General features: G+C 40.4%; 1 protein-coding gene across 1 annotated transcript; it reads left to right on the plus strand.

Moving 5' to 3' along the window:
- The first annotated feature begins 1188 nt into the window (after window positions 1–1188).
- Window positions 1189–22838, plus strand: LOC113164262 (heparan-sulfate 6-O-sulfotransferase 3-B-like). Its single transcript, XM_026363484.1, has 2 exons — window positions 1189–1907; window positions 21463–22838. The coding sequence occupies exons 1-2, from the start codon at window positions 1366–1368 to the stop codon at window positions 22217–22219; spliced, it is 1299 nt and encodes a 432-aa protein (XP_026219269.1). The 5' UTR covers window positions 1189–1365; the 3' UTR covers window positions 22220–22838.
- Window positions 22839–24442: the final 1604 nt, after the last annotated feature.

The following is a 24442-nucleotide window of genomic DNA, read 5'->3' on the forward strand; positions in this document are numbered from 1 at the left end:
CTTCAGATTTTAACTCTTTCCTGTTGCTGCATTGAAACTTCAATCACAGAAGTCTTATTTTAAAGCTCACAGTGAGGAGAGATGCTCACAGTGGCAGCACCACGGTACCCTACAATCACATGAAAATACTGATGATGGGCAAATTCACTATTAATTAGAACAGATATGAGGCTCTTTATGAAAAATCATTAAAACAAAATTAAAATGTCAGCATATGAAACATGCTTTTTAATATTTAGGGTTTCCACATGTGACACACACATAAAGAGGATAATACTAAATCAATTAAAATACCATTAAAAATCCTGCTTGTTTTTGCCATTTCCGCTTTAAGGACCCATGTATCTACTGTATTATTGTGATTCCAGAGATTTTCCACCAGCAGTTGTTTTGGGCCGCTCAAATTGGCAGTGTGTGTGTGATTAGAGATGTGGTTGCGTCACCGGCTCGGCAGCCGGGACAGATGACTGGTGCAGATGTAGAATGAAGCCCCCCAGCACACAGCCGGAAGCTGACTAATGAGGATGTCAGAATAAAAGCAGAAACATTGAGTGGACGATTTAAAATCATGACTGCATGAATTGGACATCCTCCGTTGTTTGTTTGTAACGAATTAAAACTCTTTACAAACAGCATGTGAAGGGGTGAGAATCCACTTCTCTCATAACTTTTTAACATCGATGCTTGGGAATCACTCTTAAAGTATGTAATGGGAACACATAGTAGAATCTACTGTCCTAATTAATAAAATGACAACATTTCACCTAAAACTAGGAGGGACCTGTGCGTCATCATCAGCAATACTTACATCATTGCTATAAATCATGACGCCACCAATGGCTGCGCCCCAAACATCCACACAGCCTGATAAGACTTTACTTAATGAGTCGCTCCCGTTTGACTGTCCATTTTAATTTGAAGGTGCTAACCGGACGTCAGTGTGTGGATTGCGTCGTGCTTGCCGCTGCTGGTCCCGGCTCAGATACCGAGCAGCATTTGGCTCCGGCAGGACACCGAGCCCGGACGCTCGCCGCGCAGGGATGTGCCGCTTCGCGCTGACGTCTGGAAAGGTGTCACCGCGCCACACTCGCATATTTAGAGCCACAAAATAGAGTCTGCATCATCTGGGAAACAAGTGCACGTTCAGTGGCAGCAGCAAGTTTCACAAAAGTGGACCTGTTCCCGAGCGGGACCCTCCTGGAGATGTGGTCACCTGCTGGTGCTGTTTGACGAACAGGGGACAGGGACGCTGAGGAGAAAGTGCAGGATGAGACGAGGGGAAGAGGAAAACCACTCGGACATCACGTTACCGACAGCGGCGTGATTTACAGTGTGTGTGTGTGTGTGTGTGTGTGTGTGTCCACCATGGAGGAGAAGTTCAACAGACTCATCTTCATTCCCATCGCCGCGGTGCTCTTCCTGATGGTCGGGTACCAGTACGTGTGCCCGACGGACAGCAACACCTGCTACTTCCGAAGTGATGACAAAGGGCTCTTCCAGCGCTATTCGTCGAGGTTTGACTTAGTTTACGCGGAGCCGGAGGCGGATGAGGAGATTCCCTCCAAGATCACATCCAAATTCAACTTCACCGAGCGGGACCTGGACAGGTACGTGGACTTCAACATCCGAGGAGACGATGTGATGGTGTTCCTGCACATCCAGAAGACCGGCGGGACGACGTTTGGGCGGCACCTGGTGAAAAACATCCAGCTGGAGCAGCCGTGCGACTGCATGCCCGGCCAGAGGAAGTGCACCTGCCACCGGCCCGGGAGAGCCGAGTCGTGGCTCTTCTCCCGGTTCTCCACCGGCTGGAGTTGCGGCTTGCACGCAGACTGGACCGAGCTGACAAGCTGCGTCCCTGTGGTGATGAACAAGAAGAAGAGTGGAGGCAAAACAGAGAGCAAGAGGTGAGGTGCAGGCTGCAGGACAACATGCACCGTGAAGTGTCAAAACAAGACACACATCCATTTCTTCATGCACTCACTCATTCACTCTCTCAAAGGCAAACATCATTCATTCATTTTTATTTATTCTTTCATTTACTCATGTAGTCACTCACTCATTCACAAACCCTTCCAAACTGAGTTTTACTTCCTAATGCACCCATTTACTCACAGGCTCCTTTTCCTAACATGAAACCATTCATTCCTTCACTTGGTGACTCACTCACTCACTCACTCACTGCATCATTAAGCTACTAAACGAAAGCTAAAACCAGTTCACATTGAATGAACACATTAATTAATTTGTCCATTCTCCACTGAGTGACAGAGGTAGTGAGCGTTACTCAGTGAGTCACTCACTTTTTTTTAGGCCACTAAATGAAAACTGAAATTGCACCTAATTAATGAGCAAACTAATTAGTGATGTCATTCATTCACTCATTCATCCCTCCAGGAAGCCAGTAAATAAATAATAAGTACCTGGATGGCCAGTAACGTAGGTGATTTTAGAAATCACTTATTCATTGATAGTGACCCTTAAGTAAGTTAATGAATAAAGTGGCCAAAGGAAGGATTGAATGAATATGGGAGTGAGTGAAATACTGACTCACTCACAGGCCCATTTACTTATAATTGGTCACTCAATCAAATGAACTCACTAACTCACTCATTCCATCATTAAGCCACTAAATAAAATAAATGAAAATGAAATGATCAGTAACCTGAGTCATATTATAATTCACTCATTCATTGTTAGTTAAATGAATAAATAAATAATGAATAAGTCCCTCGCTTGTTCGTTGGCTCCATTGATTAATTCACTCACTCATTCATATTTAATAGGCTAGCCCCCTTTTTGCTCATAGACTGATTTAACCTAGTTACCATCACTCATTGTTCTCATTCACTTGTTCACCTAACCATTCATTTACTCTTTTATTCACTCACTCAGTCATTCTAAGTGGTTCAGTCGCTGGCTTCGTCCCTCTGATCTGATCTGAGTGAGTCAGTGAGGGTATGAATGAATGAGTGCTAACTATAAAGAAGCTAATTAAGAACCATACAAGCATGTAAAATAATATGTAGAAGAAAACAGTGCATGGACAAAAAAAGCTATTTGAAGACAGCAGCTTGGGTCATTTTTCCAGCAAGTGTTTATTCAGTTAGCTGATAATGAACAGAACCATCGTTACAGTAAAAATCTTTCAAGCCTGCAAGAGGAGTTATGACAGTAGATTGAAAGCCTCCATTGCCAGAGGCACTAGGACAGCGGTTACCAGATTTTTTTTCAACAGTGGTTCCCTCAGGGATGCACTTTTCAAATGTCTGTTCTCACTGGCATGTAGTGCAGGCTATAGAGCTGTTAAAGCTGGAGTGTTAACATGCACACCACATGGCATGTCAACACCAGCAGCAGAAGCAGTCGGTAGCAGAAGGTCCGTTTCAATTTCCTGTAATTACAGAACCAATAGAGCTAAGCTTAGGGGAGTAAATCACTTAAGAAGGGCAGGATCTTCTGAGGTGTGCCGCCTGCGTGTTGAAGCCAATTTGCCTTGGAGTCGGTTCAGAGAGCAAATCTCCATATGTTACCGAAGGCGTTAAAGGGGGTCGACATGGACTGGGAGCGCCTTTGAGAATCCTTCCAATCCATTAAGTGTTGTCTGTGGCAGCCATTAGACCTAATTTAACACTTTAAAATATAGTTTAGAAGAGGCGCCTCAGAGCCGTATCAGCACTCAACACTCCAGTCAACACCTGTCAGCTCGATGTAATCATCAGTGAAACATCAGCACTCATCTGCACTGATGCTTTGATGTGTGTGAGGCTGATTACAGACAGAAGTCTGGACCAAGTCTGGGCTGTGTGGCAAACCTCCAGCCATTATTTGTTAATTTTCTATGAATTATTTTGACAAGAGAAGTGTTGATTGGTGAATCATGTTTCTACTCAGAGCTAACGACTGTTGAATAAACTGTTGTAGGTGTTGACTTACAGAATGGTCGCTCTGTTGCTTATCACAGACAATATGTGATATAATATGATACTACACAGAGTGATCTTGAGAAGTACTCAGTGATAATGTGATACTGCATCGATCCCTGGAGTGGAATATTCTTTCAGTCGGGCCGTTCCATAGGGAGGTCAGAGGTCATCTCAGCCAGTGAGCAGCTTTTAGGGATTCAAAGTCATGCTTAAGGACAAATCTGGATGTGCTGTGCCTAATGGATGAATGATCGACTGTTGTGTTGCAATGCAGATCTTTTCTTTTTTCATTTCCAGGCATTATTTCATGTTGGGACATAATTCATATAGCTTTTACAAGTCTTGTGCACACAGTCGTCACATATGACCAGATGCAGGATCTATATACAGTGCATATTTTAGAGGAAATTTGAGCCAAGTGCACCATGAGTCATAACTCATTTTATACCCGTGAATTTATCGGAAGAGTTGTGAGTCATAACTCATTCAACAGCCACAGATCTGTCACATGAAGTTCTCATTTCCCGAGGATAATGCCTGGTTGATTTTCTGTCCGCACGCTTAAAAAAGAAAAAAACAAGTATTGGGAAGTCATCAGACTGCACCGATCGGCCTGGAAATAGACGAACAATTAAGTGAAGGCTTGTTGTCATTTCAGATTAAAACTGCTGAATAAAGACTTCACTGAGTTTATTCTGCACTCGATGATGTGTTGCCATGAGGTTTTATGTTGCAGTTTTATCAGACCTGAAAGGCTCTTGTCCTGTCACTTCGGGCCATGTAGCCACTCTATGATGGCTAGTGACGCACGCGATGATGGCAGCAGAGGGAATGGAACAGTGTTTGTTACTAAGACATGTTACAGCTCAGCTTGATACAATATTTAATGCTCCTCTGATCTATTCTTTAAGATCACTCTGCTTTAGTACATTTGTTTGTATTTCAGCCTTGATCTCTCTGTTCTTAACAGGGGTTAAGAGAGGTTAAGGAGTATTATAGCTGTTTTCCCAATGTATATGTACTGCATAATCCACAGTGCTTTGTACTGTACTAAGTACCTGAAGTTCAGACATAATCATTGAGAGTATTTCATAAATCTGAACGCAGTTCATGTATTTTAAGCACTCAAAGCATTTTTCCCATCAAAGCACAATCCTTCTCTGTAACATGCTGATGTTGAAGGATGATTCTCATCCCACTGGAGTCACATACATTTTAACAATGAGAGGATACAATATTATAGGAATGCTCAAACTTACTTAAAACACACATGATTTTCAGGGACATTCTCATCTCAGCCATCAGATCATACACACTGTAAAAGATGTAACATACAGTTGTTTTCTGTAATAATAATAAAAGTCATAAAATGTGATCTGATCTTCATCTAAGTCAAAAGTATTAACAAATGTAATGTGCCTAAAATAATAACATAAAAAGATATTGATAATAACCATAACAACCTCATAGTGCTAGTGGAAAAAGTATGTGAACCTTTGGATTTAATAACTGGTTCACCCCTGCTTGGCAGCAATAACCTCAACTAGGTGCTTCCTGTAGTTGTGGGTCAGACCTGCACATCGTTCAGAAGGGATTTGAGCCCATTCCTCCTGCAGAACTGCTTTAGCTCTGTCATATTCTTTGGTCTTGTTTGTGTGGCTCTCTTCAAGTCGTTCCATAGCATCTCTATTGAGTTGAGGTCTGGGCTCTGACTTGGCCACTTCAGAAGGGGGATTTTGTTTTTCTGAAGCCATTCTTTTGTGTGTTTTGGGTCATTGTCCTGTAGAATCACTCAACTTTCAGCTGACGTACAGACATTCTCACAATATCCTGAAGAATATTTGGATACACTTGAGAATTCATCTCCCCTCAATCACTGCAAGCTGGCCAGGCCCTGATGCAGTAAAGCAGGCCCAAATCATGATGTTTCCTTCGCCAAACTTTACAGCTGGGATGATGTTTTCACAATGATATGCAGTGACCTTTTAAGCCAGATGTGTTGATATGTGTTCTTTTCAAACTGTTCAATTTAGTGTCCACAAAATATTTTGTCAAAACTGCTGTGGAGTGTCAATGTGCTCTTTGGCAAACTTCAGGTGTGGAGCAATGTTCTTTTTACTAAGCAGCAGCTTCCTTCGTGGTGTCCTGTCATAGACACTCTGCTAGTTCAATGTTTTACCTTCTGTAGACTCATGAACACAGATGTTAGTCAGTTCTAATGATGCCTTCAAATCTTTGTCTGTCACTCTGGTTGTTTCTTTACCTCATTAATGAGTGTTTGTTGTGCTCTTGGGGTCATTTTGACTCACCGCCCACTTCTTGGTAGAGTAGCCACAGTCCCAAAGTGTCTTCATGTAAATCAACAATTCTGGATCGTAGATCCTCTGAAAGCTCCTTTTGGCGAGGCGTGGCTCAGAGAAGCAAATTCTTCTTCTTCTGCAGAGCAAACTGAAAAAGTGTTTTTGTCAGTGACTACAGGGCTGGGCAGAGTGTTGCACAGCACGGAGAGGGAAGGTTAACCTGAATGGATTGGGTTGATTGATTGATTTCAAATCTCGTGCTCTCATTAGCTTCATACCGAAGACTTATGTACTGTAGCTTTAAGTCAGTGGTTTCCAACTTATTTGGCTTGTGACCAGAGTACAGTAGAGTGCAGTTGGCGTCCCTTGTCACATTGCAGACATCTGTAGTAAGGTGTCAAAATACAGTGCAAAATCTACAAAGTCTACAAAGGAAAATGCTAATAAATGTCTGTCCACTACTTTTATGTGAATGCACTTGATTGATGGCACTTTATGGCGCTAATTCTCCGTTCAGGTGACATTAAACCACTAATGACAGAGAAGGCGCAACAATGTTATGAAAATAAAATTAAAATAATTGAAAAACAATGCGAAGAACATTATGACTTTTCTGTTTGTTTCCTATATTAATTTGAAAAAGATTACAGTATCACCGTCTCTCCACATAGATCTATTTTTGTTTCCTCAGCAGAGCAGAATGCGCTTGACCTCAGCACGCCTGAGCTTGTGTTTTATTTGCAATTTGACAATACACAGAAACAGGTGCTGGAAGAACATAATTCAGTATTTTGTGACAATTTAAATGTATTCACAGAGGGTTATACGTACAAATATATATTTTTGGGTAAGCCTTTGCTAAAGCTCTAATAAAAATGGCTGCAGAAAACCCTTCAACAAAGAACTGCAGATGCAACAAATAAAGTGTCAGGCAAATAAAGCGTGAGGGAAAATTGAGTTTTACAATAAGAAACAATTAGAAAAAAGTCAATATCTATCTTTCTTTCATTCTCCTTCTTCTCACATTAATCATCTCATTACCTCACAGATTTAGCTTCTGATACACCACTGAGAACCACTGGACTAAACTCTATAAAGTAGTTACAGTAGTAGTAGTAGTAGTTAATTCATTCTGCCTCCACACTGATACATAATCATTAATGTATTTGTAATGTATGTCTCTATCTTAGTTTATTTATCTCCTGCTGCTTTGTTTCCCTATTTTCTGGCCATTGATGAAATATATGTATTTGGATCACAGGGTCTTAGGTGAAAATATCTTCAATGTACACTGAAAGAACAGAATATTTATATATATTATTTTCTCATCTATGTCTCTGAAATGTAAAAACATCTGCCCCCTGTTCTGATCAGAGTGTCACTAACAGATAATGAGTTTTATCCGGATATTACTGTACCTCATGAAACCATTAATATTTTGCACATTTGGTGTATGTTGTCCTGCTGGTCCGTTCTGAATACAGAAGCACCATCTGTCTGCTTTTGAGCACTTCATAGTCACCTTGAAATCACCTCTCTCCTACACACCGTACCAGTGTAATCACTAAAAACCCTAGCAAATGTATGATATACAGCATGATGTGACAAAAACCTTGGTTCACTCAAAACAAATGTTTCATAAGCCTAATGATTTTTTTATAATACAGTATCCTTGCTGTGATATATGACTTGTGAAAAGTTTCTTCAAAGTGGATACACAAGAATAAAAACCAACTAAGAGAATGATCACTAATTAGCTCCTTGGTTACCAAAGGAGTTGGCATAGCAACCATTTTAAGTTGTGTTAAAGCTCAGCTATAGTGATGCTTTATAAGAATTAGGAGCATTGCTTTGATGCATCTTTGTCAAATCAGAGCAACTGGAATTTAGCTCATGTTTAGAGGACACTGGTAAAAATGGATTAAATGAAAACCTGTATATAATGAGAGATACTGAGATTTGTAATTCACCTCCTGCTGACTTATCTCCTTGTTTGCTCACCGCCCCCCCCCTCCTTTATGCATTCACCCCTGACTTAAATAGCATATGCTGCATTAACTCATCCACCATCCTTATGTCTGGCAATTTCCCTCCTAAGACGCCAGTGTCACTTAGTAATATGTGACCTTGTCAAGTAGTTTTTGATAGGCATGCCACTGGTCAGACGCTCCTGCAGGGCTTTGCTCGCAGCATGGAGCTACAGCATTTACTTCACAGTGGGTTACAAAATTGCTGTAAGGCCAGACGTCAAACCTGGTCCTATTGCCAGGCTGCCTTTTCGACCTCGGCAGCCGGCCTCATACTGAGCAGTCAGAGGGTGTAACCTTATCACTGACCTCATTATTTCAGATTAGAGCAAAGAGTGCAGGCCGGCCAACTCACAGATCAGCCTGAATCTAATTAGCCCAATTCATTCTGGACACAATTAAGCTGGTTTTAGCTCTTAATTTGGCAATGGCACCCTATTACTGATGATCATAATGGAACTATGGGCTTAAAAATATGCAGGAAGTTGAAGGTTTAGTGACCAAACTGGAAAAAAAGATAATGTTAAAAGATAATGTTATGGAAATGTAGTTTTCTAGATATAATATTTTCTGTTTCAAAAAGCTAAACCATGTTCTCTGAAGGACAAAGTAGATTATATGGGGAAAAACCTCTGTTTGCAAGTTTTTTACATTAATTACAGTGAGTGAAACTAGAGAAACAATTTCTAAAGAAGTTACGTGGGAGAGCTGATCTGTTGATGCCAGTTGTAAAATCCTACTTCCAGAAAACCATGGTTTTCTGAGACGGGAGACTTCAGTGAATTGTCTGTGCAAATTTTTATTTTTAAGGACTGAAAATTGTGGTCACAGGAGCGAGTTACAGAAGTGGTCCCTTCAGCACGTCCACCAAAATCTCAGACATTTAACATTGGTGGCAATGGAAGAGCTAAGAGGGACTCCCATCACTCTGAGGCTCACAGAGAAGAATCCACTTGTCTCTTTGCTTAGACAAATAGCTTTTCAGACTCAGGACAAGTATTCCTCCAATTCTGTGAAGAAATTAAGTAGAAAGAGTGAAAATTGTGAGTTTAGTTTCCTAAAGTCAGAAGATGCTTGACCTCAGGACGCCTGAGTTTGTGTATTATTTGCAATTTGACAATACACAGTAACAGGTGCTTGAAGAACATTATTCAGTATTTTGTGACTTAAAGGGGAAAAGTTTAAAGTATTTATGAAATATGACGATACAGGCAGCTGAGGAAAAGAGGAAAGTTGATAAGAGGTTGTACGATGACATTCATAAACAACCATAAAAGAAAATGCTGAAAAAAGTTGAAAACGTGGAAAGTAATAGAAAGGTAAAGAAGACACACGTTTAGAAAGGTGAATGACGTTTCTACCACTAAGAGTAGCTGAAGTTACATAATTTAACTTTAAGGAAGTTGAAACAACTAGAAAAGCCTGAAGATCTAAAATTGGTGAGTTAGATTTTGTACATTTCTCACTTTAGGAGACAGTTTGCGTTTGACTCAAGTTCTGATTCGTCACTTCTTGTGGGTGGAAAAGTATATGTACAGTACCTGACACCAGAGTTTTATTTTTAGTATAGGGTGAATGTTCAGGTCTTTTGGGAGATCCTATGCTGCAGCCTGACATTGTGATGTAGGCTGATGAAGCATAAAAATCCCTCCAGGTAGCATTTAGTCTTTGTCAGTACTTTCTCTACTTACACAACCCTGGCTTAATATCTCTGGTAGAAGCAACCAACGCAGTGACGTCAGATGTTTGCTACTGACGTGTACATGTTAGATGTGAAAGTATGTGATACGCATGTCTCTTCACACTCAAGGTACAACAAGTTTTCAGCAGCCTGTTGACAGTATTACAAATATCACCTTTTGCCTGACTTAGCATATGGTAATCTTTTTTTTTTTGCCACACTATCTTGGCCAATGTGACCTTGATCACATGCCTTCTAGCAGAATGGTGATAATATTAGCAATTAGGGCCAACAGAGAGCTGAGTGACCTCTGAACTCCCCGAGGAGGGAGGCGAGCTAGAAGGGAAGTTGTGTTTTATGAAATATTGATGTTCAGACCAAGGTGACTCTAACACCTGGGTTGTAGGGATCCTCTAAAATTAACTTTATCTTACACTTATTAACAAATTTATACCCTTAAATTGTTAAGTATTTTTTCCTTTAGATGTGAAAATAGGCACAGCTCTCATGTCTGTATGCTAAATATCAAGCTAAAGCTAAAGCTAAAGCTAGCTCGACTCTGTCAAAAGATAAAAAAATACTCTTCTAAAACGTACGAATGAACTAATGAAAAATGGTATTTACCTTTTTATTCTCTTTAACACTCGGGAAAAGGTAAATATCACTGTTTCTTAAGGTTTTCTTTCTGTCATAGTCTTTACTAGAACTACATTTTTTCTAACATTATTTTAAAGGGGAACTATGACCTACGACCTACGACCTATACATAATTACATAGAGATTTGTTAGTAGGTGCTATCCATGAATTTCAGCTGAATCCTTTAGCACCAGCCTAATTGTGATGACACAGACCTTTGAGATCTTTGAGAACTGTTTTGAAAGAACAATGACTGCAGTCATCAGGGAAGCTAACAGCACATTTTTGCCATTAAGTTTAGTCACTCATTTGTCTAGAACACCATGTTTATCTACAAAAAAAAAAAGGAAAGATCTACAAAGCCTTCCACCATTCCCTGACGATCTCCTTTCCTGTCGACGTGTCTGTGTGAGGCTGTCAGGTAACCACAGCCACGGCTCCGCTCTCTCGATGACTGGTATAGTGCCTGTTAAAGCATATTTTTGTTCTATACAGTCTATACAGCTTTCTAAATCCAGGAACAGATAAAACACATCCTGTCACTATGAATCTCAACGTACACTGCACTTGCACATTCTGTATCTTTCAGTAGCTTGGATGGTATTGGTGCTGCTTCGTATTAAAACAGCGACAAAACAGATCCTTCATTTGTATGCCACTGAAACACACATATGTAAAACCATAAACACATTACAGCATGTGTGTATCTATTCATTCTATCATTTCAGCTACCTTGTTCTGGCAGCACTGGAGGATTTTTTTTGCTACTTGTGTTGACACACTTTTAGAGTTGGTGAGGTCTCGTGGGAAAATTCCCAAATATCCAACTAGTAATTACCATAAACACGTTTCATGTAAACACATGCTGATGTCTGTATGAACATTTGTCATCAGAAATACATGTGTTAAGACATTTGAATAAAACAACATGCTGTAGGCTAAAAAAGGTCCACAACTGATAACGTCTATGGTACTTAAATTACCGAAAGCAATTTAGTAGGGGAATGCTATTTCTCTGGCGCTGACAAGGTCAACACGCTGCAAGAATGAAGGTGATGTTAATGCCTTCTCCATTTGAGTCAGATGTTCAGGGACAATATGAACTACCAAAAGCTGTAAAGCAGCGTCTCAAAATGTTTGGAACGAAAGGAGGAATCACTTTGTCAGCTAATCGTCTTAAATCGCCTCTGTGGTTTTCTTTAAGCTAACAGTTATATTATTATTATTATACTGATAATTGAGATCTATTGATTTTTTTATCATTGTATCAGGCTTGTAGCTCAGTTATTTAGTTTTTGCTTTCTTGCAGCTCAACAAGCCCAAAAAACAAAAAAGTAGATTTTCTTGTACAATGTTGTTGCTGAAATTGAATAAAATAGATCATATAAAATTATTAGTTTATTTTTCACCCTAGTATATAAATTAGTGTTGAGAAATGTGGAATTTCACTGGTAACTGTTTCTGTTATTGTGACATCCCTAATCCTTTCTGTCCCGTTATGTTCATTTATAGCTTTTTGTTCTTCAGAAACATTTTTAAAGTGTTAAGATACTAAGTCACAGATATTAGAATCACAACATTTGTCAAAAGGAACAGAATAAAAGTCATCATTACTGTAATGATCAAGATCATTTTCTTGCCCAACCCTAATTTCTCATCTTGTAAATATCTGATAATTACTAAATAAAAACACTCGTAATTACTTTGTGTACATTTGAGAGGACAGTGCAGATGTTTGAAGAGCAGTAAATTGCTAAAAACACAAAAAACTGGGAACTTCTATGCATCAGTGGACACCCTTCATGACTTTGAGCAGAGTCTTGTATTCTGGCGAGAAATGTGAGATATTTAGAGGATCTTGGTAATCTCCACACTCCTTAGGGGGATTAGGGGCAGTCGAAGACAGGTTTTATTATACAAGGGAGGAGGAAGAGGGGATTAGTCCACAAGTCTAGATTTATACAGAAACCTGTCGCCTGGTTTGAAGATTTTTTTTTTACGAAACAGTGAGTGTCGATTTGTTAAAAGTGAAAAAAACATCATACAGAACAAGTCTCTGCTAGATAGCACATCATTACGTGCTATCCATCAAAATGCCTCATGGTTTCTATTTTGTGCCGTTAGACTTTTTGTAGTATGGATGACGGATCAGTTATTTTACAGAGTAATAATTATAGAAAGGTTACAAGCTGTAAATCACTCACAACTTTCAAAAGAGTCCATGTCAAAGTGCTTCAGGAGAACATACAGCACGGTGTTGGATGCAGCTTTCACATATTGCTGGATAGTTTTTCACAAATTCCTCGGTTTGTGTGGGTAGATGTGACCTTTGAGGAGTACAGTCTCCCATTTATCCTTTCCATATCTACATGGACCTAGAGAACCGGCTGACACCTTCACAAAGCTGCAAAGATTAAGATGTCAAGCAAAGGTTAGGGCTAAGACGCTAAAGCTGCACACGCCAGGTTGTTGTGTGTGTGGATGTCTTTGATACTATGCGTGTTGGGGGGTGTTAAAAAGCCAAATGAACTATAAGAACTGTATGAATGTACAGTAGCTACCTGAAGTAAAGCCACATTTTAATAAATACAGACGGATGGTGTCTGTCTCCAGAGGAAGATATTTTATACAAAGATGACACCTCATTTTGAATTGAACTCTCAAACGCTCGGCATAATTACATTTCTTTAAGTGTATGTTGGCTGCAGCTCTTCACAGTCTATCACCTAGTTTTCAGCTAAAACACATCTTCACACCCTTGCTTGTCTGGACACCTCGTCTTTCTCAAAGCTCTCTTGGTTCCCTCGTCTCCACACCAGTGTCCCTGGGGCTTTTCCTTTATCACCAAAAATAGCACCTCATATCTGCAACCAATGAAGATCACAGAGCAGCGTCGGTCTCCTTGCTCATCATTTCTCTCCACACACTCTCTCTTCTCAATCTGTACTTGATGTACGGTATGATTGATTCCCTCGATCATATGACTTATCAAGTAATGTTACCTGCAGATGTTCACTTTACTGGGTTAAGCCTCGAAGGGGGAAAGTGCACCATTAACAGATCATTTTGGACTGAAGGAGAGTGGATTGTGGTGTAGTTTTTATTGTGTGTGTGTGTGCATATGCTTGCTTGTTTGATAGTGAAACCACGGTGCACAGATGGGGACTGAGATCATTTTGCCTGTAATTGGCACACAAAGATTAAATTAGTGTATGAGAGAGAGTCCGATGAGTGAAAATGGATCCTGCTTGACCTCTTGCCCTGAAGACGGATGTGATGAGACTTCCTTAGTGTCTGTGCAGCTGAGCATCTTTACTCCATCATCTTGATAACATCCCTTTTAGCATACACGCAAGCAAGCGAGCAAGAAGCAAGGTTCCTCCCTGTGTAATTGTCAGTCTCATTACTTTTTTTGGAATTTGTGCTCCTCTGCTGTTTTTTATAGCTCTCCCCATTTGTCACTCCTGCTTCCCAGTAGTCATCCATTCACCCACAGTCAAGTTAGTTAAGCTGACAGTCGAACCGGGCTAATATTTTATCTGCTTTGCCAAATGCAGTTTCTAAAGGCCGTATGCTCTTCCTGCTGACATGCTCATTTAACACTTCCTTATTTTAACCAGACATTTAGTTATACTTTGAGCCTTATTTTTGAGTAAATGGATGAATCAGAAGTTAGTTCATGGGTTTGCTTTCAAATTGGTCCACCCATACCCTCCTGGACTTTACACTGACTTCTCAGAAATAGTCCCTTTTTTAGACTCTGGGAAGGTTTTTCACACAACAGTAAGAGAAAAACATAGATACATAATACAAACAGTGATAATGGATGTTACACACATACCTTTTATTATTATGGTCACGGGGAAATGGCTTTTTGTGTCTTAGAGGGAATTTTCTTTGCCCTACCTCAAGTGTTCACTAGGAAAAATGGCTGTAAGTAAAGTGGCGGTGTTGTATCAAGGAAGACCTCATATCAGTGGCCATACATATAAACTAAATCCCCAGAAACGATGCTGGGCTGTGAAGCAATTTGGCGTAGTGGGCAAAGTGTGTTACTAGTGAGTGTCACAAACCCACTTTTAGCATGAGAACATGGGTTCTATTGGATGACAGTTATTACATGTACTATTACATGTAGCAATAAATGTTATATTTAACAGTTTGAAATGAGTCATTCTGCATGGGTACCTCAAAAACTGAAAAATTCATAACCTAAAATAAAATAAAAGGATAGTTCTAAAGGTAAAATATGTCAAATATAGACAGTCCATCACTTTGTGTTTACGCTGGGAGCCCTTCTTGATGCAATCTTCCCCAATTTTGCACTGAGCTTGGAACCAGCACAAAGACTACACTAGCTTGTCCAACCTCAGTGGCTGGGGTTTTTGGACATTTTTGGTGTCTTGTCCAAGGATATTTCAACACGTGGCCTGGAGGAGTCGGATTGTGAATTATCGCCACCCTATTATATCATTTGAAAAGTGGATGTATTATGCCAGCTGGATACCGGACTCAATGATGGGGCACTTGGTGACTTGAATGAGAACTGCTCACATGGCACAAAAGTTATCTTTTCTACAGGTTTGAGAGGCTGCATTGTATCCAATGTTTTAACAACATTAAAAAGGGATTTTAGGGAGATAACGCTGAACTGTTAAAGATGGCATATGACTACAGACTGAGATGACTGAGAGGGACTGTCTTGTCAGACAGTAATTCCCTCTTGGAGGCAAGGGTTAGGGGATCCCTTGTGGGCACAGAAACACCTTTAAAATGGATTTGCTCCAACTGTGCAAGTTATCAACACCCTTTCTTCAGTGGGAAATCGATGTGCAGTCCTGTGCTTGTTTTCAAAGTCACTTCTTCTCCCAACTTGGCAGATAGAAATGGTTTGGAAATGGATGGTCCACTCATGGCACTCATTGGACCTGGGTGAGGTTAAGTCTAGTAGTGAAATAATTCTCCAGAAACTCAACTAAAGCAAAAATGATGTAAAAGATTAAATCCAGATACTTTTTTTCGACTGTATGAGCTGCTTCTCTAGCAGAATAAATCGTTTCCATCAAGGCTTTTATCATGAGACTGACGGTGTCCTTGATGGTAGTGAGTGAATTAACAAGGCAGATATTGATCTTTTGCTGTGAGTTTCCTCTGTAGCTTTTTGATGGTGATTTAGAGAGCGAGAGAGGGACAATCAGGGAGGGAAATAGAGAGAGGCCGATCAATAGTGTTTGCAGGTTCACTATATAGAGAAAGGTGACAGGCAGTGAGAAGGGCACAAATGAGGCATCGGATTGATCGGTAGCAAAATGCGACTTAACATTAAGGGACAGCCATGCATGATCACCCACACGCAGTGCTGTGTGTTGATGTTTCTCCTATTAAACAGCACTGTAGCTTCAGCATCTTGTATGTTCAGTCATAACAGTAGAGTTTGAATCAATCAATCAAACACTGAAAGTGTTTCCACTTTGTCCTGATCAGGCATTAAAGACTTGAAAGAAGTTTAGCACCTTAGCACAGAATTTGAGCACCAGTATGGAATAAACTGGGGTGGATGACAGATGATGTGTGAGAGAGATAAATGATGGAGAGGAGCTGTTTCAGTGTACAAAAGCCTCACTGGAGGATTTTGAACATTGGCTACAGTACAGGACTTTATTGTACTAAAAACTATTACCAGAAAGAATTAACGTGATCCACATCAAATCTCCATTGTGGTTTAGCCTCTTTTAGCATTCTTTATAGTGGTAGCACGTTAAAGTGTCGCATCCAGCTGCTGTACTTGGACTTGGACGTTGAATAATGCCTGTCCATATTGCAATGTATCCCCAAGTGCTGTCACCATCTAATGCTTTGATGAAACTCTGGCTTTGAGCTTGGCCCCAGAGAACCCCGTTTTTCTACACAGAGTTCATGTAAGGTGTTCTGTGTGTTGCTAATTCACCATCTGGAATTATGTTATTTCAATATTTCAGAATCTTTTCTCTAAACTTTTGTCCTGCTGCGACTCAGTCCCAAACTCAACATTTGCTTATATTTACAAAATAAAATTAATTAGGTCAGTGAAAATAAAAAATGTAAATAAAGGTTTAAGCTAATTGAAAAATCACCAATTTTAGTTTTTATTGCAGTTTTGAAAATGTCTTCTTTTTTTCTAGAAATGGGGCTTGTACATTGTGTTGACATGTAATCTGTGGCTAATTTATGTTTAGATGCAATGTAAGTGGTTTTGCGCCATAAAGATGTGGTTCTTAGACATTTATTTTAAGCACAAACTGAAGACACAATTTCTAAAATGCCTGCACTGCCTTACTTGAACGAAGCTCCCACCTGTTTGTCCCTCTCCTCCCACCTGTGCATGATGCACACAAAATCAGACTGATGAATTAGGAACAAATATATTAGTGGTTTGATTGTAGATTAAATGTCAAAATGTAAAGCAGTGGTGCGCAGCCATTAAAACTCCATTGTGTCACTCTCGCAACTCTCTACAATAAGAGGACATACACCACCCGTCCAAAAAAAAAAAAAGTCACCACCTGGATTTAACTAAGCAAATAGGTCAGAGCCTCCCATTGGATAATTACTGTGTGGATGGTTATTTTTCAGCTTGCAACTACAAGTTATTTAACCCTAACTGATGCAGTGAGTAACTTCTCGTTTCTTAAAAAAACATATCTGATGACACATCCTGTGGTTGTGGAAAAGATTAATCTGTTTCAGAAGGGTCAAATTATTGGCATGAATCAAGCAAAGAAAACATCTAAGAAGATGATGAAACTACTAAAACTGGGTTAAGAACTGTCCAATGGAAGAAGGTCATGTGGTCTGATGAGTCCACAGATTTACTCTGTTCCAGAGTGATGCGCGCATTAGGGTTAGAAGATGCCCCATCACCTTCTGTACAAGCATGTGGGGGCAGTGCTATGATCTGGGGTTGCTGCAGTTGGTGAGGAATATACTGAATGACCAGGTTATTCCATCAATGGGCATATTCCAAGATGACAATGCAAGGATTTATCGGGCTCAAATTGTAAAAGAATGGTTCAGGAAACATGACACATCATTTTCACACATGGATTGGCCAGACCTGAACCCCATTGAGAATCTTTGGGATGTGCTGAAGACGCCGTGCAGCGGTCCGACTCTCCCATCATCAGTGCAAGAAAAATGAATGCAACTCTGGACGGAAATAGATGTTGTGACATCCTAGAAGCTTGCTGAAATGATGCCATGGCGAATGTGTGCTGTAATCATAGCTAAGGGAGGTCCAACGAAATATTAGAGTGTGACTTTTTCTTGGACAGGCAGTGTATTTCTACTAAAGAATATTATATAAATATATAATAAAACTTAATATTGCATAAAGTAGCTTTAAACATACAGTTCATATGGTGATGAGAAAAATTACTATAAATAAATGCTAATGTTGTGTAGCATATTTCCACTGGAAGCACTTTTAGCATTTAGATCAAAATGTACCTGCACTGTAACCACAATATCACCTCCTACTGGTGATACTGTGTTTAGGTTCTACTATAATACATGCTATTAAAAAGTGACACTTTGTTGCCTGCATGAAAAACCTTTGGCCATTTCATCCTACAAGTAATTATTCTTGACCTTCATAATCTGACCCTGCCTCTGTCCCTGACACAAGTAAGAGGAGAGCTTTGACATTTGCTGCTCTTTGTCAATAGGTCACGATGAAAGCACAGACGCGGAAAGGCGGTGTTGCATGAACATTTATTGATCTGCCTGTCTCGCGGCTAGCTGTACAGACAGATGATAGGCACAGGAGGTGGAAAAGACAGAACTGTTTTCCAGGAAGTACAACAAAGGCCGCTTTGTGATGCGCCCGCGTGTGTCCATCCATCTCGTGCTGTCCGTTTAACCCGGCGAAGATGGCAGAGTAATCCACTTAGGTTCCACTGCGAATGGCCATTTTCTCTGGATGGTGTGCCTGTCTGCGGGTGTGTTCTGCCGTGATATCATCATGGCACTCACTCAAGTATACTGTATATCACAGCAGATGGATATCTGCCATCTGGCAATTACTGCTAAACTGTGGTGCTTTTAAGGCTGTTTGACTGGCCACAGTAACACGACTTCTCTCTCAGTCAATCGACTTCTTCAGTTCAGCAGTGAACTTGAAACAATTACAGCTGCACAGATGCTTTCATTATAACAACAAACAGTCTTTACATTCCCGTGGCACTGATTTTTAAATCTAACAATACAGATTTAAAACAAGAGGATTTAACTCATGGTGATCAATGCAAGTATAAAATACAATTAGGATTTAGCCTAAAACTGACTCTTAAATTCCTTTTTGCCTGAGTAAAGCACTACATGATGCAAATACTAAAACAGGATTCATATCTGCAAATTGTAGACAAAATTGTAAAGGTAACGTTAATTACAGAAAGAGGTGGGCAACATGTAGGCACAATCCAGGTAAGGGACAAGTAACAAAGCAGGCAGATACATGAGGACAAAACAGGTGAAACACTTGCTAGAGGGCAAATAAATATACTGGGGAGTTGCTGAAAGAATTTGCTGCAGGTAGGTATGGAGGTCGGGTGATGTAGAGCGGCTGAAACTCTCTGGAGACAACTGTTGGAGTTGGAAGTAATGGCTGTTGACAGGATTAATTAGGGACTGCATAATGAGTATTAGTATGGAAAATGACAAGAGGACTGGTACATATTATTTTTGTTGAACAGAGGTAGTCTGAGTTTTTTTCTGGTCTTAAATTTATTTCCCCCTCCCCCATGTGAGTTTAAACAACAAGTAATTTTTTTTTTTTAAGTTGCAGAGTAGTGATGGAACAGTACTGGTACAAATGCTTCTTCATTTCAGTTTGATAAAACAGCTGCAGAAAATGTGTTATATTGTGTATATAATACATCCCATACAACAGAAAGCTTTGCATAGATGGATAGATAGATATTTATAGTATTCTGTTTGCTATAAAATGGAAAATGTCAGTTTTACTTTTAATGTATACTGATAAAACAATATATAAAATAAGGTTTACTGCCCACTAAATTAAAGTAATTTAGAAACAGCCCCTTAGTAACTGAATGAAATGGTGCAAATTGTTAAACAGATAAAATCCATTACAGTTTTTTGGTGTGTTGTCACACATAGGTCTCAATTAGAGACTAGGCTTATTAAAAAAAAAAGTATTTGAGTAGGTGAAATGTACAAGTGTGTGTCTTGGAAATGTTTTTGTCAACACCAGTAGTCCAAACTTCCCCTCAACTAATCACACAGTGTGATGGTGTGATCACACCATCACACACACACACACACACACACACCCTTACAGGTGTGTGACTGCGATATTGCATGCACAAAGAAACACACAAAACATAAGGTAACTTACTTTAAGCCCATCAAGCTCATTGGAGTGGCCTGTGTTCACAGAGAGAACTGTGCTGTACATCAGCAGGTTATTTATAAGAGTGTGTAGGTAAAAAGACATGCATCATGTATTGAAACTGACCATTTATGTAATCTGGTTTGTCTCCAGTGTCCAGTGAAATGTCCTTGAATCTGAATTCTTTATTTAGCTGTTCACTGAAAGCTTCTAGAAAGTAAACTGCATCCCTGTGCAATGAAAGAAGTAAAATGTTCAGCTTTTTATCTGGGCTTTAGATTTGTTTTGACACTGTAAGGTCATGGTGATCTTTGAACACAAGATGAACGTTTTCAATTTCCTTTTTATCTATGTTGTTTACCTTTTGAAAAACTTTTTGAAACTGGCTGAAATTCTCCTGGCGCTGACTCCTTCAGTCACGCTGGTCATCGCTGAACTCAATAGATAAGAGCTGAAAGATGTGTTTGTTAGTTGAAAGGTTTCCGTGCAGCTGGGTTACAGAAAGTTTTTGAAGCGCTGTTTGTGGGTGATCCAGAAACACGGATGGTGCAGGAGACGGAGAAAAGAAAAAAACTCATTACCAGAGGTAGGCAGGAGCAAATTGGTGTGACAAAAACAAAAATAATCTGCAGGATATTAAACGCCATACATGCTTGGTTTGCATTGCTTTCTATGTCATTATTCTCTAACACTCTCAGATGCACTCGATGATGTTTTTCATTTAAACCCTAATCACACTTTCAGTGCACTCTATGTACTTCCAGCGCTGCGGTATTTTTTCCTGATCATATTTCTTTTTTTAACTACAGCAGGATTTGAGATATCTGATGTATATTTCATCCTCGTTCTCCACGCTGGTGTTTTCCCAGACTGTTTCTTCAACCTTTGTATCACTCACTAAGCAGAAAAAAAAATCTAAACTTAATACTGCATTGCTGCTGTGATTGAGCTGAAGATGTTTTCAAAGAGATCATTAGGGACTGAAATTAAATTTATATATGTTAGGCAAAGAAAGGAGAACAATCAATAATAATGAAAAACATCATTTACAACTATTTGTATCAACAGTGTTAGCACATAGTAAACTATGTGTCAAAAAAAAGACTAGTTAACAAATGTTAACAAATGTTAATGTTAAAAGAGAAAAAGACAGATACGGCTGTCAGGTCTGTACGTGGCAGGCAGTTAGCTTAGCTTGACATAAAAAAAATCAAATAGAAACAAAAAAGAAATTTAAATTGTGATTTACAAAGGTTTATGTATGGGATGACTTCCTGGAGTCATCACTTGCCTGGCCTGGAGGATGCATCTTTTTCTTCTTTGTTTTTAAATGCTAAACTAAAAAAAAACCCAACTTTTTGTACAAGCAATATGAAAAGTATATATATCAAACTCTTCCTTTAAGTCACAGGGGGGGATTTTAGGCGCCCAAACAATAATGTCTTTGCGCTAATGTGAACGCCACACATCTCATCTTATGAACATCTTTATCTTTCTCTGCAGGAATTTCTACTACATCACCATGCTACGTGACCCCGTGTCACGCTACCTCAGTGAGTGGAAGCATGTGCAGCGTGGAGCCACTTGGAAAACAGCTCTGCACATGTGTGATGGACGGCCGCCCACACAGGATGAGCTCCCCGCTTGCTACAGTGGCGAGGACTGGACTGGCGTTCCCCTGGCAGACTTCATGAACTGCCCTTCTAACCTCGCCAACAACCGCCAGGTCCGCATGCTGGCTGATCTCAGCCTGGTGGGCTGCTACAACATGTCCTCAATGAGCGAGCTGGAGCGAGGCCGCCTGCTCCTCGCCAGTGCAAAGACCAACCTGCGCAACATGGCTTTCTTCGGCCTGACGGAGTTCCAGCGCAAGACGCAGTACCTGTTTGAGAGGACGTTCGGCCTGCGCTTCATCCGGGCCTTCACGCAGATCAACAGCACGCGCGCAGCCAGCGTGGGAATCACAGAGAAGGTGCGGTGGCGCATCGAGGGCCTGAACGCCCTCGACATGGAGCTGTACGAGTACGCCAAGGAGCTGTTCCTGCGGCGCTACCAGTACAACCGGCAAAAGCAGCACCAGGAGGAGCGGCTGAGGAGGAGGCGGGAGAGGCAGCAGAGGCAGCGGATGCACAGGACCTATCTGGCTGAGCTGTGGAGACTAGGAGGGGGAGGAGGAGGAGGTGAGGAGGAAGAGGAGGAGGAGGTGGTAGCGGTGGTAACCACTACAGAGGACTATAGCAGTCAGGTGGTGCGGTGGTGAAAACGCAGGAACTCCAAACACCAGTGCACTGACTGATTGCGCTTTGATTCATCGTGCTTTACTTCTCCTCCATCCGTTTCCCTCCGTCTCACCTCTACTGTGAATCTGCCAAAACCTCCTGCCCTCATAGCGCTTCGTTGGACCGCCGAATGGTGTCTTAATATTTATGATGGCTGTATTTGGCAACATTAACATTTTGTATGTTTTTCTTTCTCATGGCTAATCCTGGCACCGCAGTTGTGAAATGTAATTATTTATTCATTAGCAAGTGCTTTGAATGTTCTCAAAGCCATGAACGTGCTTCTCAAATTTCGCTAAGAATTAGTAGAACTGAAAAAAATAACAACCTTAATGAAAAAGGCCAATTTTAGTATATTTTCGAAACAATGAATGACTTGAAGGATCCTCTGTGTCATGTTTGTGATCTAGCGCCGTGTTGATCAGTGAAATCTTGTAGTTACTTCTGTGGTGTTTGGCTTCATAAGAATATCAAAGCACAAAATTGGCAATAGTCTGCAGTGTGTTTTTCCTCCTGACTGATTAAGCTGCGGTATACAGAAACAATCAAGGCAATTTCTCCTAGGAAATGTGTTCAATAAAAATATGCAGCATCCAGTGATGTAAATTTATCCCTGATGGACTCTCTCTGGTACACATGTGTACATGCACGTGTTCTTGCCTTGCTCCTTTTTGACAGCATGTTCTCGCCATAAAAATCTGAAATCTTTATGCCGTGTGCCAACTTCTTCCACATCCACGCACGTACAGACACGCTGACGTACACTGATGAGTCTTTTTCTTAAGGAGAGGAGAGCTGCAGGCCTGAAAGACAGCCTGTCACGGCGAGTTTCAGTGCTATTACATCACAGAGACAGAACATTGGTATTTCCACCATTAGGGCATTGATCACAGGCTCTTTGCTTTCAAATTGATCATTTAAAGTTCAATTGACCATGACTCTGGTGCAGCAGAAAATAGAAGAAAGCCAGCGCCTTGTTAAATGCCTTTTCCTCCTTAATCTGACAAGCATACAGTACTCAGCTCGACTGGCGTTTCCATTTGAACACAAGTAGAAAGAAACTAAAAGCAGTTGTAACACATTTCCATAGACGGACTTTGAAACGCTAGATGCCCGACGATTGCTTAATATTAATGTCCTTTTTCTGGAAAATTGCATCTGTAAAAAACACTTTCCAGCCTTGGTACGCAGGCATTTTGTTAATGTGAAGGAGGATGAAGTTGAGGAGGAGATCAGTCAGGAGGTAGAAGAGGAAATGGCCATGTCCACGGACTAAAATAGCCTCTCCTTCCCAGCTGCAGCCTTGATTCTACTTTCACTGCTTGTAACTGGGAAAGATTTGAATTATCTAATGACACTCACACTGAATTTTGCACGTTACATCTTAAGGCCGAGTCTCCGTTTGTTTTTGAAATACGATCTTGAGCATAAACCAAGAAAGGGCAAAGCAGCCGAATGACGTCTGATATTCAGAAGAAGCAGTTTGCAGAGAGTGATGGACAAATAATCGACAGTACAGTAAATGCGTCTTTTATCTACAAATGATGTCTCACTGTTGACAGAGACGGTTTGTTCCGGGTCTCTTGAAGATAATTCATCGATTTCTGTACATTCTAGTAAGTAATGCTGTCAGGGAAGAACACCGACTACAACCTTTCGGCTCTTTAGTTGTCGGGACTCACTGTACGAGAGCACGGAGAACAGTACGTATGCTTTCAAACTGAGAAATGTGCTTTCACAGATCAGCAGCTGCAGGAGGCGTCGTTAGGCTGTAAAATCATTTTATCACGTCGGTGAGGCAAATGTAGCAAACCGTGATTGATGTAGTCTTTTTGCTGCTGTTTTATTTTTAAATTTCATCCATTTCCAAGTATTGTAAACTAAGCAAACGTACGACTGTGTTAATGATTAATTACTGAGCTCCAACAGGTGATGTCACACGAACCCAGCGTTCAGCAGTCTAAATGAAATCACCTCCCTGCTGGAAGAAAAAGCAGGAGTAATGACGCTTGAATGATTCACCTGTCATAAAAGAAATTTCATGACTCTGGTGTGATAACTGCAACCAAAGGAAGGGTGGATGATGACTATAATAAAGGCATCATTTGAAAAATCAATCCTAAAGCAGCACTGTAGTCAGCTCATCTTAAATCTAAGATATGTTGTAGCTGTACAGATAAGCTACGTGTAAGTCAGCTCAACAG

Source organism: Anabas testudineus, chromosome 2 (genome assembly GCF_900324465.2).
Source record: "Anabas testudineus chromosome 2, fAnaTes1.2, whole genome shotgun sequence".
Taxonomy (NCBI): Eukaryota; Metazoa; Chordata; class Actinopteri; order Anabantiformes; family Anabantidae; genus Anabas; species Anabas testudineus.